The 15184-nt window shown below is 42.1% G+C and overlaps 1 protein-coding gene across 2 annotated transcripts in view; it reads left to right on the forward strand.

Annotated features, from left to right (window-relative positions):
- The window catches only part of NOC3L (NOC3 like DNA replication regulator), a 130155-nt gene that overhangs the window by 86290 nt on the left and 28681 nt on the right, over window positions 1-15184 (forward strand). For both annotated transcript variants that reach the window (XM_073596426.1, XM_073596427.1), the window contains exons 16-17: window positions 585-656; window positions 14667-14848. In XM_073596426.1, coding sequence (XP_073452527.1) covers window positions 585-656; window positions 14667-14848 — 254 coding nt within the window. The remainder of the gene's footprint in view (window positions 1-584; window positions 657-14666; window positions 14849-15184) is intronic.

The following is a 15184-nucleotide window of genomic DNA, read 5'->3' on the forward strand; positions in this document are numbered from 1 at the left end:
TTATGTGTGGCCCTTGACGGATGTTAAGGGCTTCACTTGAGGCCCCCCGTATCAAAAAAGTTGACCACCACTGGTGTAAAGGCTTATAAAGCGTCATGGACATTTATAGGTGCTGACGTTTGCTGCAATTTCACAGGCGTACCCAGTTTTACATTTTGACATATTTTGTATATATTTACTAGACTCAACATTTATCTTTTCAATTTTACTATTAAATTTGTATTATATTGTTTGTGCACTAAAATTTAAGTGCTTTTTCTCCTGAAAATTTGTGTTGGATAAATGGCTATCCAAATATCAGGCAACATCAAAAATTGCAACAGCCACCATTTTATTCTTCAGGGCCCTTGTTTTCAGAAAATGTGAAACGTTTGAGAGAGATACATTTTTAGCAAAAAATGCTGATTTTAACATGTATGTGAAAATGTCAAAATTGCCATAAACAGCAAGTTTTGTCTTTTTGTTGCTTTTTTTTTGTTTGTTTTTCTTTACATGGTCACTAAATCTGCAACAGTTTCCTTTTCCTAGAAGAAATGTATCCATACATTGAGTGAACCTTGAATATTTGCTTGTTCTATTAAAAGGTGATGTTCTCAACATTGACCCTCTGAAGTTTTATAGTCACCTGTACAAGACGCTGTTTGGGCTCCATGCAGGTAACCAAGAGGTTTTTTTTATTCTTTAAAAATCGAGTTTGCTAACTCAAATCTAAGAAGTTGACTTGTGACTCGTTGTCTTCCATATAGCCACTTAACCCCTTTCAGCAAAGCAAGTCACTTGTTCTGCCTTAAGTCGGCTTTGTGGACAAGATGACACAATGACCCTCCACTATTATATCCACAAGAAGCTTCTATAAAACGATTTCACTGTAGTAAAGGGCACACACAAGGATATGAATATGGGAACCACTGCGACTATAAGGCACCTTCACATTTGTATGGCTACGGTTTCAGCGTGGCAATCTGGTGCAGTTCTGTTAAACATTTCAGGTGTGATTCAGGTGCAAATTTTTACCTGAAATCGCACCTGAACTGGACTGAATAATGCACAGGACCCTTTCAAAACCGCATCGCGGCCACCCGGCACATGTGTGAACCAGCAGCATTGAGAAGGCTATCGGTTCAAATGTGCGAAACGCATCCAATTCGCAAATATGTGAACAGAGACTTGGGAATAAATAGGCTCTGAAAGTTGTACCTAGAGAGGGCCTGTATTACAGACACATTTGTTTTGTCCAAACTTCTTATGTAGACTGTATGAATTGTTTTGTTTTTTTTTTTTTTTTTTTTTTATTAGTTTATAAGATCTCTGCCAAGCCTTACTGTATCATATTATTCCGATTTTTTTTTTTTTTTTTTTTTTTTTTTTTTTTTATTATACATCATGGCACACAGAGCATCTTAATATCCATTAACAGTAGGGTTATGCTGCCACATCTGACAGGAAGTCCCCTCCTCTCCAGGCATAGCTCCTCTCTGCCCGGCAAGGCTCCAGTTTTTTTTTTTTGCATTTTAGGTGATGGTCATGCCTGCGTAGCTCTCTGCATGAATATAGGGAGCTTCTTTCCAGCCCACTACATTTACCTGCACAGAGTTTGGTTTGGTAAGGGAATAATGTTTGGCAGAGGAGACAGTTCTGTGGGACTAAAAAGTCGCAGCAACTCCTGGTGGTGTGAGACTATACGTCCCAGCAGATCTCCACAGTGTGGAAGTACAGGTCACAGCAGTACCTTGTGGTGGGGTTACTGGTGTGCTAACAGCCTTCCTGGTGAGGATGACAGGGCACTGACAGGATAAAAAGGGGTCCTTTTTCCAAAAAAGGGTACCGGCGCACTGGTGGTCTTGTGACTCGGTACCTCACATCTGACTTGGACCGCTATATTACTAGCAAGTGTCCCTGTAATTTATCAGCAGGCAATGTCTTACAGATGGCAGAGAGGAGCGAATGTAGGAGTTGGGATGTCCCAAATAATTACGGGGGGGGGGGGGGAGTGGTGAGAGAGAGTGTGGGAAAAGAAGCCAAGAGATGGAACCCAGGGGGGCGAGGGGCAGAGCCCAACAAGCAGACCATCCACCTGGACAATGATTGCCTAAATCGTGCTACTCCCTAATCGCCTTCAAAGAGAGCCAGGTTTGAGGACATTGATTGCATGTTCCCAATTCCATTGCCAGAAGTAAGTCCATGCATTCAATATAGTCAATCTCTGTGACCCTGTCAAGGAGGATAGGAACTTGTGCTGATCACTAGTGGCAGGGGATAACTGCCCTGGCTGCTGTCATAAAGTGTTGTAGAATAGCCTTCTTAATATGATTGATCCCAGTAATATGGACAACAAAAACACCGGTGGCGAATTTGGAATGGGCGCTTCTGTAATTTTGCCATACAATTGAAGAATCGGATACCAAAATTGAAAATGGACACGCCCACCAAATATGCACATGTGAACCCTGGCTAATTTGACAATGCCAACACAGAGCCGACATCAAGGTATATAAACAATGACAGGTGGGGCACCTACTGTATACCAAAATAAATATAAAATGTCTGTGCTTATGTGCACCCTATAGTCAAATATATCCATGATGGAGCCGCAAAAGGTGTATCTCTACTGTATACCACCTGGTAAGGAGTTTAATGTTCGTCTCTTGGGCCTGTACTTTGATATCAGACACCAATTTAGCAGCATAATCCGTGAGGTCAGGATGAGTGCAAGATAAGATAACATTATACACAGTAGAAGAGGGCATGTTCAGAGGGAGTATTTTGCAGGAGCAGAGCCTTTATAGGCAAAAGGTCCCTATTCAACATATCCTTGTTCGGGAGTGACTGAAAAAGGAGAAGAAATTGTTGGTATTCAACCACTGAGTGAAAGACACTGGACCAGTAGTCACAATCAAAGTAGCCGGGACAAGTGTAAATTGCAAATTTCCAAAATACTTGCTGGTTTTGACCGCCTGAGTTACAAACCTAAATGTTACCCCTCTCCCCCCCCCCTTATTAAAGGTGGATGTCAAGGATGCTTATCCATGTGTTCTGATTTTTCCACTTCAGCAAAGATTTCTGTGGTTTGCGGTAGAGGAATGACATGTCAAGTTTCTGGCTCTGCCGTTTGGCCTGTGCACAGCTCCCAGTGTTCACCAAGTTCCTGGCTCTGTGGTTCTTATGTTCCTGGGGAATCCCTGTGAATAGGGTACCTGGATCACTGACTTCTGATGGAACACTTTCCTCTGCTTTTGGAGACCAATGTGTGTCATGTTTTTTGCTTCTTTTTTCATGGGTTATAAATCTTCAGAAGTCTGCCTTAATCCCATACAAGAGGTTTTTGAATAACTGTGCCTGATTCTGGGTATCGTGCAGGTGAAAGTGATTTTTCCTCTGGACAAAGGTCTACAGTATCTCAAAAAATTGAGTACACCCCTCACATTTTTGTAAATATTTTATTATATCTTTCAATGTGACAACACTGAAGAAATTACACTTTGCTACAATATAAAGTAGTGGGGTACAGCTTGTATAACAGTGTAAATTTGTTGTCCCCTCAAAATAACTCAACACACAGCCATTAATGTCTAAACCGCTGGCAACAAAAGTGAGTACACCCCTAAGTAAAAATGTCCAAATGGGCCCAATTATCCATTTTCCCTCCCCGGTGTCATGTGACTCGTTAGTGTTACAAGGTCCCAGGTGTGAATGGGGAGCAGGTGTGTTAAAGTTGGTGTTTATCGCTCTCACTCTCTCATACTGGTCACTGGAAGTTCAACCTTGCACCTCATGGCAAAGAACTTTATTGCTCTACATAAAGATGGCCTAGGCTATAAGAAGATTGCCAAGACCCTGAAACTGAGCTGCAACACGGTGGCCAAAACTATACAGCGGTTTAAGAGGACAGGTTCCACTCAGAAAAGGCCTCGCCATGATCGACCAAAGAAGTTGAGTGCTCGTGCTCAGCATCATATCCGGAGGTTTTCTTTGGGAAATAGCCGTATAAATGCTGCCAGCATTTCTGCAGAGGTTGAAGGGGTGGGGGGGTCAGCCTGTCAGTGCTCAGACCATACGCCACACACCATCAAATTGGTCTGCATGGCTGTCGTCCCAGAAGGAAGCCTCTTCTAAAGATGATGCACAAAGCCTGCAAACAGTTTGCTGAAGACAAGCAGACTAAGGACATGGATTGCTGGAACCATGTCCCGTGGTCTGTTGAGACCAAGATAAATTTATTTGGTTCAGATGGTGTCACGTGTGTGTGGTGGCAATCAGGTGAGGAGTACAAAGATGAGTGTGGTGGTTGGAGTGTCATGGTCTGGGGCTGCATGAGTGCTCCCGGCACTGGAGACCTACAGTTCATTGAGGGAACCATGAATGCCAAAATGTACTGTGACATACTGAAGCGGAGCATGATCCCCTCCCTTCGGAGACTGGGCTGCAGGGCAGTATCCCAACATAAGAACCCCAAACACACCTCCAAGATGTACTGGCCAAGCCTGTCTCCAGATCTAAACCCTATTGAGCATCTGTGGGGCATCCTCAAATGGAAGCTAGAGGAGCGCAAGGTCTCTAACATCCACCAGTTCCGTGAAGTCGTCATCGAGCAGTGGAAGAGGACTCCATTGGCAACCTGTGAAGCTCTGGTGAACTCCATGCCCAAGAGGGTTAAGGCAGTGCTGGAAAATATTGGTGGCCACACAAAATATTGACACTTTGAACCCAATTTGGACATTTTCACTGAGGTGTACTCACTTTTGTTGCCAGCGGTTTAGACATTAATGCCTGTGTATTGAGTTATTTTGAGGGGACAGCAAATGTACACTTATACAAGCTGTACACTCACTAATTTGCATTGTAGCAAAGTGTAATTTCTTCAGTGTTGTCACATGAAAAGATAAAAAAATGTGAAGGGTGTACTCAGTTTTGTGAGATACTGTAAGGTCTCATTTACACTTCAAAATGTGGCATTTGACCTGATTTTAAAACACACTGCTAATCATAGCAACTATCACTAAATAGAATTTATGACCTTCTAGTCATGTACACACTGTTTTGTTTGTGCTGCTTTGCTTCAGAATTTATACCCCATATCGCTTTCTTTTTGCCTCAAAGCATCCATAGAAGTCTATCACAGCTCTCTAAGAGCACCTTCGGCTGTTTAGAGGCACTTATTCAGAATTAGCTGTGCTTTCTAGATGTCGCACATGGCGCCCAGCATAGGAGCAACATAGTTAAGCTGGAGCCAGAGAGGAGGATCAGCGAACTGGCGTTTCAGCAGCGCTGGGGGTTACTACTGACCAGAGCTGTGGGTACCGCTGAGCAAGGGATCAGCAGAGCTGTGGGTACCGCTGAGCAAGGGATCAGCAGAGCTGTGGGTACCGCTGAGCAAGGGATCAGCAGAGCTGTGGGTATCGCTGAGCAAGGGATCAGCAGAGCTGTGGGTACCGCTGAGCAAGGGATCAGCAGAGCTGTGGGTACCGCTGAGCAAGGGATCAGCAGAGCTGTGGGTACCGCTGAGCAAGGGATCAGCAGAGCTGTGGGTACCGCTGAGCGAGAGAGATCAGCGGAGCTGTGGGTACTGCTGAATGAAGCATCAGCAGAGCTGAGAGTACCACTGAGCAAGCGAGAGATCAGCAGAGCTGTGAGTACCTCTGAGCGAGCGAGAGATCAGCAGAGCTGTGGGTACCGCTGAGCTAGAGATCAGCAGAGCTGTGGCTACCACTGAGAGAGAAGGTGATCAGCAGAGCTGCGGGTACCGCTGAGCAGGGAGATCAGCAGAGAACGATCTGCTCTTCTCTGAGGTGGTGAGAATATCGGAACTGCTATGACCATTGCTGTATGTATGAGTTACCTGAATGCTGTTTTATATTGAACTTTGTGTAAGTGCAATATCTTAAGGATTGGGTGTTTTTTGGTACAATAAAAGTTTTACAGTATCGCACTATGTGGATTCCTTTCCTCCTATATGCCTGAGTGATTAAGAGAATTGTGGGTGTGTTCAGTCTGGATGGTTCAGAATCAGGATGTCATTTATCTGTCAGGTTGATCGTTACTGAATTCCCATGCTGATGTCCTGTAGCTGCTGAGCTTAATGAGGAAGTAAACCCTGATGGGTTTTGCTTCCTCTTTTGCTCGCTGCAAAGCCTGCAAATGAAAAGCATAATAATCCAGCGATGTCCCCTGTGTAGGCAGCGTCCATCTTCTGGCCCCTCTTCCTTTCGGCCCGTTGACTCCGGCTCTGTGATTCGTCGGAGCCGCGTGACGTCACTCCCGCGCATGTGCACGGGAGCCTCGATTAACGGCACAGGCTAGGAAAGAAACGGCACTTAGTTTCATTTCTTCCCCGCACATGTGCCGTTGGAATTTTCGGCGGACTACAAGTGAAATATCTCCTAAATGGCGCACGTTTCGGAGATTTTTCCACTACCTACAGGTAAGCCTTATTCTAGGCTTACCTATAGGTAGAAGTCCAAAAAGTGGGTTTACAACCACTTTAAATCTGGATTTATCCATTAAGGCGATTGATTGTTTTTTTTAGGAGTTTGGTGAGTGCAATTTCTATAGGGAGTGGAATCATATGGTTTGGTGACGGTGGAACATCTCTTCAGTGATATGAACTGCTTTCTAATATGAGAAATTACCCAACACCAGGACTGTCACAGTTTTTATAATTTGAAATAGTTTGTTTTTGCTCATACGTTCTTTTATTTAATTTTTATTTCCAATTTTATGAGTTTTTGTTTTTTGAGCGCTGCTTAAGCTGGAAAGAACCTACTCTCTTGGAACTTTTTTGCCTTCTTTTTAAATGTTATATTTTTATATAGCAGCTGCTTAGTCCGATATATTCTATCATCTTGAGCGCTGGATAAGTGACCCTGTTTACTTTTACCATTAGAGCTGTGGGTACCGCTGAGCAGGGTGATCAGCAGCAAAGCTGGAGATACATCTGTGTAGGGGGATCCGCAGAGCTGGGGGTAATATTGAGCGGGGGAACATCGAGGCTGTGGATCTGCTGAGTGGGGGTATTACTGAGTTGGGGGGGGGGGTTCTTGAGCTGGCATTCTACTGGGCCCCTTTAAATAAAAAAAAAAATAGAAAACCAACACACAGGGCATTTGCCCAAGTTTCATTAACATGTCAAAAATGCATGTTAAAGCAGTGAGCACTATAATGTGTGTTACAACTCAACACAAGTGTAAATTAGCCCTAAGGCTGGGTTCATACTGCAGTATGGAGCGGCTCACTGCAGGGGTCCGGTGCATTTCTGTTCACCATTTCGGGTCCGATTTTGGTCTGAATTTTTTGCTGAATTCGGACCTGAAACAGGCCAGGAGACGCACAGGACTCCTGTGCAATTCGCTCCAGGGCCACTCAGGAGATATGTGAACCGGCTCCATTGAGAGTTGGTCACAATCTCCTAACATGCAAATTGGATGCAGGGAAAGCTGCATCCAATTCGCAATAGTGTTAAAACAGCCTAAAGGACTAGTAAAGGTGCTGCTGCCTGGTCTTCAGTCTGTACTTTTACCAAGTTCACCCAGTTGGATGTTAGAGCTGCTGAGGATGTTCACTTGAGCTGCTGAGGATGTTCACTTGAGCTGCTGAGGATGTTCACTTGAGCTGCTGAGGATGTTCACTTGAGCTGCTGAGGATGTTCACTTGAGCTGCTGAGGATGTTCACTTGAGCTGCTGAGGATGTTCACTTGAGCTGCTGAGGATGTTCACTTGAGCTGCTGAGGATGTTCACTTGAGCTGCTGAGGATGTTCACTTGAGCTGCTGAGGATGTTCACTTGAGCTGCTGAGGATGTTCACTTGAGCTGCTGAGGATGTTCACTTGAGCTGCTGAGGATGTTCACTTGAGCTGCTGAGGATGTTCACTTGAGCTGCTGAGGATGTTCACTTGAGCTGCTGAGGATGTTCACTTGAGCTGCTGAGGATGTTCACTTGAGCTGCTGAGGATGTTCACTTGAGTTGCTGAGGATGTTCACTTGAGCTGCTGAGGATGTTCACTTGAGCTGCTGAGGATGTTCACTTGAGCTGCTGAGGATGTTCACTTGAGCTGCTGAGGATGTTCACTTTGGTTGGTGCTTTTTGCAGGCTGTGGGGTGTGGTTATAACCTATTTTGGTTTGGTTGTTTAGGTCCTGTTGCCATGTTGCCCTCCCCTTTTTAGTACGTTGGGACATTCCTATTGATATGAAGGTGCTCTGTGTCCTGTAATGTACAATAAAGAAAATAGGATTTTTGGTTTACCTGTGAAGTTATATTCTTGGAGTACATCCCAGGACTCAGATCCCACCCCTCTTCCTTTTGTCTTTCATGGCTTGCTACAAAAACTGAAGCCTTGCCTTCCTGCTTTTTTTTTTTTTTTTTGTCCAATCATCCGATGGTGGCAGCATTACCCTATTTGTTCTGGTTATGAAGATGCTCTGTAAACCAAAACCCAATTTTTGTACCTGTATAGACCCAGGTGTACGTGTTATGTGGTTATTAGCCATTCTTGACTAAAACAGGTTGTTTGTAAGGTCTTGAGTGGTGTTCTTATAAGAACCCTGTTGCTGACAGTTATAGGCCTCTAGTAAGTAGCTTTCAGTTGTCCCTCGCTCTGCCCAAATGCATTCTGACTGTGGCCCATCTCTGATAGGCTGTCGCAGTGGTCAGTAGGAATGTGTGGGATGCGGGAGAGGGTGGGCAAACTTTGAGACCAGCAAGAACTGCCTAATCGGAACAACCTGGCCTTCAAGTAGAACAGGTGAATTTGAAGCTATTGTGGGTATGTTCTGTTTTTTTTTACCAGTAATCTGAGAATCCCTACTTGTAATGCATAAAACGCACTGTAGTCCACTTTTCTCTCATATACAAACAAAAAAAAGAGAAAAAAGCAAGTGCTAACGTTTACAGCCTGTAATCAGACTTAAACCATCAATGGAAGTTTTAATTGTGGTGAGAGGCTTCTGGCAGGTATAGACACCTCCCCTCTAGGACTGAATCCGAAAGAAACTTTAACATTGGGATAAATGTAGTTTGTGCAGTATAGTGTTTTTAACTTTTCTCTGTATATCTTTTTAAACCTGCATTGCATTTGTGCATCATTTGAATAAACTATTATCTGTTAGAGAGCCTACAGGAAACAAGCAGCATAATAAAAAAAAAATATATATATATATATATATATATATATATACGAGAGAGATAGCGAGAGATGTGTGTGTGTATATATAAAAAGAGATCTCGAGGTGTGTGTGTATATTTATATATAGATATGTATGTGTGTGTGTGTGTGTATATATATATATATATATATGAGAGAGAGAGAGAGATGTTATATATATATATATATATATATATATATATATATATATAGTTATATATATATATATATATATATATATATATAGTTATATATATATATATATATACATATATACATATATACACACACGTCACCATTTTTCTAGGTAAATATATTTCTAAAGGTACTATTATATGAAAATACACACATAGATGTGAATACATGTGGGTGGTAGTAAAAACCACAATCTACTGAGAGCAAGTAAATGACTCCATGAGTGGTAGAAATATATAAGTGCAAAACATAAAAACTCAAATAAAAAGAAGAAACAAAAAATGTGTACATGTGAAGTACAATGATATTAATAGCGTGAAAATCTGAAAATCAAACAAACTCAGTCCATGGGTTCAAACATAAAAAGTTCATCAGTGAAAAAAAGCTTCCATCCACTATACAGCTCAGCAGCAACTAATCCCCCTATGAGTGGATTGACAAAGGAGAGAGATGTGCAGGATGGTGCATATCCACTGACGGTGACTCCAATAAGTGAGAAAGTGATAAAGGTGGACTCTTACCCTCCGTGTTGGACCCCCTCCTTGGCAGGGTCTATCAGGCATGCAGATTTTTGCCCTCTGCAGGGACCGTGTAATGAGATCACATGTACACATTTTTTGTTTCTTCTTTTTATTTGAGTTTTTATGTTTTGCACTTATATATTTCTACCACTCATGGAGTCATTTACTTGCTCTCAGTAGATTGTGGTTTTTACTACCACCCACATGTATTCACATCTATGTGTGTATTTTCATATAATTAGCGCACTTTATTTATTTTTTATTTTTCATGGTATACACAGATATTGGTGTATTTTGTGTGCAGCTTTTACCTTTTGACCTTTTTTGCTCTGCAGCGCAGTTTTTCTTTTTATTTCTAAAGGTACTATTGACTTGAAATTTTCACCACATGTCGGTAACAACCCATGTAATTCATACATACAAAGAAACCAAAACAAATAAGTTCAGAAATGAAGTTTGTGTGTGTGTATGTGATAGGGTAAATGGAATAGCTATTTATTTATCAAACATTTAGTTATGATTCTCAAAACATGTATTCTGATTAAGCAGATATACTTGATACAATATGTTAGAAGTCATATGGTATAACAGCTGTTTTGGTCAAATGTCTTTCACACCTTCAGCTGTGAAAAGGTTTATCTCTGGCTTTCCCACAGAACTTGGGAAGTGACTTGTATATCTTAATTGACCTTCTGTTTAGCAATGTAAATGACCAACAAGTTAATCATATGTATGCAGCCTACCTGTGCAGGGGAAGAAGAGGATTGCCGGCCGGATGATCAGAGCGCCGATGGACATCGCTGCAACAGCTTTCATTTCAATTGCTGTGTGTTCCTTCCCACTCACTGTCGTTCCTCCTGGCTGGGGAACTTTGATACACGTTGCACATCCCGGGATTGGACGGGTGTTCTGTGACCATGAGGCGAGGCTGTGTGGGGAACACACAGCAATTGAAATGAAAGCTGTTCCAGTGATGTTCCTCGTGCTTTGACCATCTGGCTGGCTCACATCCCCTCCGCGATCGTTGGGAGAAGGACTCCCATTCAATCCCATTTGTCTGGGAAGACTGTCCACAAGGTTTGGGCGTGTGTCTATGGGAATGTTTGACTATTCTTCCAGAAGCTCATTTGTGAGGTCAGTCACTGATGTGGACGAGAAGGCCTGGCTTTACTGTCTTAGCTCTAATTCATCCCAAAGGTGTTCTATCGGTTTGAGGCCAGGTAAAGTTCCTCCACCCCAAACTTGCTCATCCATGTCTTTATAGATGTTTGTGCACTGGTGTGCTGTCATGTTGGAACAGGAAGAGGCCATCCCCAAACTGTTCCCACAAAGTTGGGAAGCATGAAATTGTCCCAAATGTCTTGTTATGCTGACGCCTTAAGAGTTTTCTTCACTGGAGCTAAGGGACCAAGCGCAACCCCTGAAAAACAACCCCACACCAAACTTCCCCCTCCACCAAATGATTTGGACCAGTGCACAAAGCAAGGTCCATAAAGACATGGATGAGCGAGTTTGGGGTGGAGGAATTTGACTGACCTGCACAGAGTCCTGACCTCAACCCGATAATCACCTTTGGGATGAATTGGACTGGGGATTACGAGCCAGGCCTTCTCATCCAACATCAGTGCCTGACCTCACAAATGTGCTTCTGGAAGAATGGTCAAACATTCCCATAGACACTCCTAAACCTTGTGGACAGCCTTCCCAGAAGAGTTGAAGCTGTTATAGCTGCAAAGGGTGGGTCAACTCAATATTAAAGCCTTTGGACTAAGACTGGGATGCCATTAAAGTTCATGTGTGTGTGCACCCAATACTTGCATAATCTTAAGCCCCAAGTTCTCATTTACGGTACCCTCCTTTATATAATTTACTCAGAGGTTGTATTGGGGTCATATCCAGGTAAATTTTTTATTTAATAAAAAGGTAGTTAAGTGAGGGCGCTTATATCCTATGACAACCCCCTCTACACTTGTCTTTTGGTGGAACCAAGCAGTAGGACTTTTTTTTTCTTTAGTTTTTCTCTTCTCTTAGTTTATGGTAGTACTAAGATATGTGTTCTATCACAATGTTATTTTCGAGTCGTGGAATGCCCAGAGGCTCTGTTTTGTTAAACCTTTAACCCCCCCCCCCCCCAAAAAAAGTTCATGTGCTTGTAAAGGCAGGCGCCCCAATACTTTTGTTGATATAGTGTTATATATATACATACACACCACAGTTCCACAATTGTGTATTGCATTTCACATATACGCACATGTTCTTGGCACTATTTAGCAGGGATTTCCCATTTGCTCAGTTTAAGATGCTTTGGGCGCCAGTGGAATATAGCAGAGCCATTTCTCATGACCTTTCACTTGAGAGAGATCCCACAAGTTGTAGCTGTACCCTCCCCTCTCTGCTTATGGGTCACAAATAAATGCTGTGAACTGGTCCTAAATCGCAGACTACACTTTACTGTACACTTGAGTGCATTGATAAGACAATGTATAGGAACTGGGATGTGTTCTATTTATCTGTGCTGTTTCTGGACAGGGTAAGTTGTATAATAAACACGCCTAAGAAAAGTGTATCATTATTTACACTGCTTGTCTTGTTCCTCTGGAATAGAACATACTCCATGTGTCCCATTTGTGAGAGTCAGACATTGAACGTATAACATTAGGAAACTTGTGTGAAATAGTCCCAGCCAAAGTTTTCTGCTTGGGCCTCTTGCGCACGGACGTCGCCATGCCAAATTTTTTACAGATTTGAAATTGGATGCATTGTTTATGGAACGATGCACACAGCTGAGCATAGATCAATAATACAGTGATAAGTGCAGAGCCGTAAAACAAAAATACAAGAGTTTACTTTTGAGTGCATATAATTTTCTGTGCATGCTCGGGTTTACACATCTATAAGGCCAGTTGCACTTGGGCATAATAATTTACTGATGATTATACTCAGGATCTTGTTGACAGATCCTGAGTAAAATGTTCTGCAAAGACCTTGCATAACCATGTGTATAGGCATGTAAAGGTGTGTAAGCGCATAAACGAGTAAATAACATTTTCTTCATTGCCAGTGTTGTAATACATTCATTCCCGCGTAAATTACTGCACACAAATGCAAAATGTTCTATTTTTGTTTAATGGCGCTGTACTCCTCGCTGTATTACTGATCTTTGCTCAGCTGTGTGCATTGTTCCATGGACAACAATGTATTTTGAAATCTGTAAAAAAAAAAAAAAAAAAAAAGTGACTTTAACTCCCATGAGAAACAGGCCTAAGCATGTTTATGTGAGGATAAATGAGTATATTACAACACTGGCAATGAAAAATAATTTTATTCGTCTATATGCTTATGTACCTTTTACGTGCCTAAATGTGTGTTTACACAAGGTTTTTACATTTCACTCAGGATCTTTTGGTCAAGATCCATAGTATAAACATTAGTAAATTATTATGCCTGTGTGCAACTGGCCTTACTGATGTTTTATATTCAGGATTTTGTTTTACAGAAAGATCTTGAATAAAATACTGTGTACAATGACCTTGAGTATAGACGAGTAAAAATTTGCAGAGATGAGTATGACTACTAACGAGAAAAAATCCTCTCTAGCTCCTGGAGTGTTTTGGTTTGCATATCTTGTCGCCTCCTTGCATGTTTCTGCTTCCTGCTCTTGATAGAGCTTGCCAGACAGATCCCCTGCTGATTAGAGCTGAGCGGGCAGATGAGCCATCTGTGCCCGCTCAGTTAATGCAGCATGGACATGGACAGAGCCTGCTCTTCGCTATGGGCGGCCGGGATTAAATAGACTCCGTTTACACCCAATTGCCCTCCGATCTGATCTGCCTAGATGGAAGAGGACAGACCCCTTCTGTGTTTTTTTTTTTTTTTTTTTTTACTCCCAGATCAGAATATAGGTAGGTGGATGTAAACCGACAAAAGTCAGTTTACACCTGCTGGTCCGTAGGCAGTCGTGCAACATTGCTGCATCGCGAGGGGGCTCAGGTAAGTATGAGGGAGGGCTGCTGCACTCTGAAGGTTTATCCTAATGTAAAGAATGCATTAAGATAAAAAAAAATCTGCCTTTAGAATCACTTTAAAGGGTTGTTTGGGTACCAACCATTTTGACTAATCGTCATCCCAGGAGTGCCTTTGTACGGGTGTCCCAGCAAGAGAAATGCAGTTTGTGATTATATGGTAAGCAACTTGAGTCAATTGTCATGTTAAAGTGGATTTAAACCTGATTTATGAAATTTGAGCTGGGCTCATATATCTGTAGTGTTTTCTTATCTCTCTTCAAAGCACTAAGTCCTGTGGTAGCTCTGTTATCAGCCTGATAACTTCTGACAAGTTCTCTGACAAAGGAGATAAAAGCAGCCTGAAATTTGTGTCCTGGGAGGTTTCTATAAATAGAGTAGCAGAAGGCTTGACTTGTCAGAGAACAGCTTTGCCCATTCCTTTCTTCCTCTGCCTATGAGGAGAGGGGCTGTGTGCCTTTCCTCCAATCAGCTGTCTTGGCTGTATGCCAAGACTCACCTTCCAGTGCTGAACAGGAAGATAAAAATCTGTAACATTATGTGCACTTTCTAAAGGATATATACACATGAAGACAGCAGATATACATGTAAAACTAATGTAGGGAGATTTGTTTCATCTCTGTGTATCTCTGTATATATCATCTGAGTCTGTTCACTTTACTGGGTATATGTAAGGGATACATCCACTTTAATGTAATACCAACCCTGTATTTCTGTGGATATTGCACAACTATTGAATATATGTTTAATATTTAACTTTTTTTTTTAACTGAGGGAGTCCTTCATTTCCAGGTTCTACAAATGACGATACACTCATTGCTCTCCAGTGTCTGGAACTGATGCTGACAAAGCGTAGGAAACAAGTTTCCCTTCAGAGAGCCCTGGCCTTTATAAAAAGACTTTCTTCTCTGGCGCTGCATGTACTGCCCAATTCTTCCATTGGCATCCTATCCACTAACAGAGGCCTTCTGCAAGTAAGTAAATGAGCAAGTTTAATAACTAGCAACTTTACCATCGTACATTTGAATAAGTGGGACTTTCTATAGCTATTAATAAAGAAAAATAAGTCACTAACTGAAACTAAGCCCGTAGCTGTGAGTTTGTAAGGGTCACTATTTAAGGAGCTAAAACGACTTGAAATTAACCTGCAAGCATGGCCCTTTGGGCCCTGGACAAAACATCTCTCATGAACTCCCAACCAATTCGGGGAAGACAGTTGCTGCAAATTAAGTGGTCAGGTATGTTGTTTTGCGTTTGGGGCCATAGATAAATATTGTCAGATTTATTGTCTATAAGCTATACAACCATGT

This window comes from Aquarana catesbeiana, linkage group LG08, assembly GCF_042186555.1.
Source record: "Aquarana catesbeiana isolate 2022-GZ linkage group LG08, ASM4218655v1, whole genome shotgun sequence".
Classification (NCBI taxonomy): domain Eukaryota; kingdom Metazoa; phylum Chordata; class Amphibia; order Anura; family Ranidae; genus Aquarana; species Aquarana catesbeiana.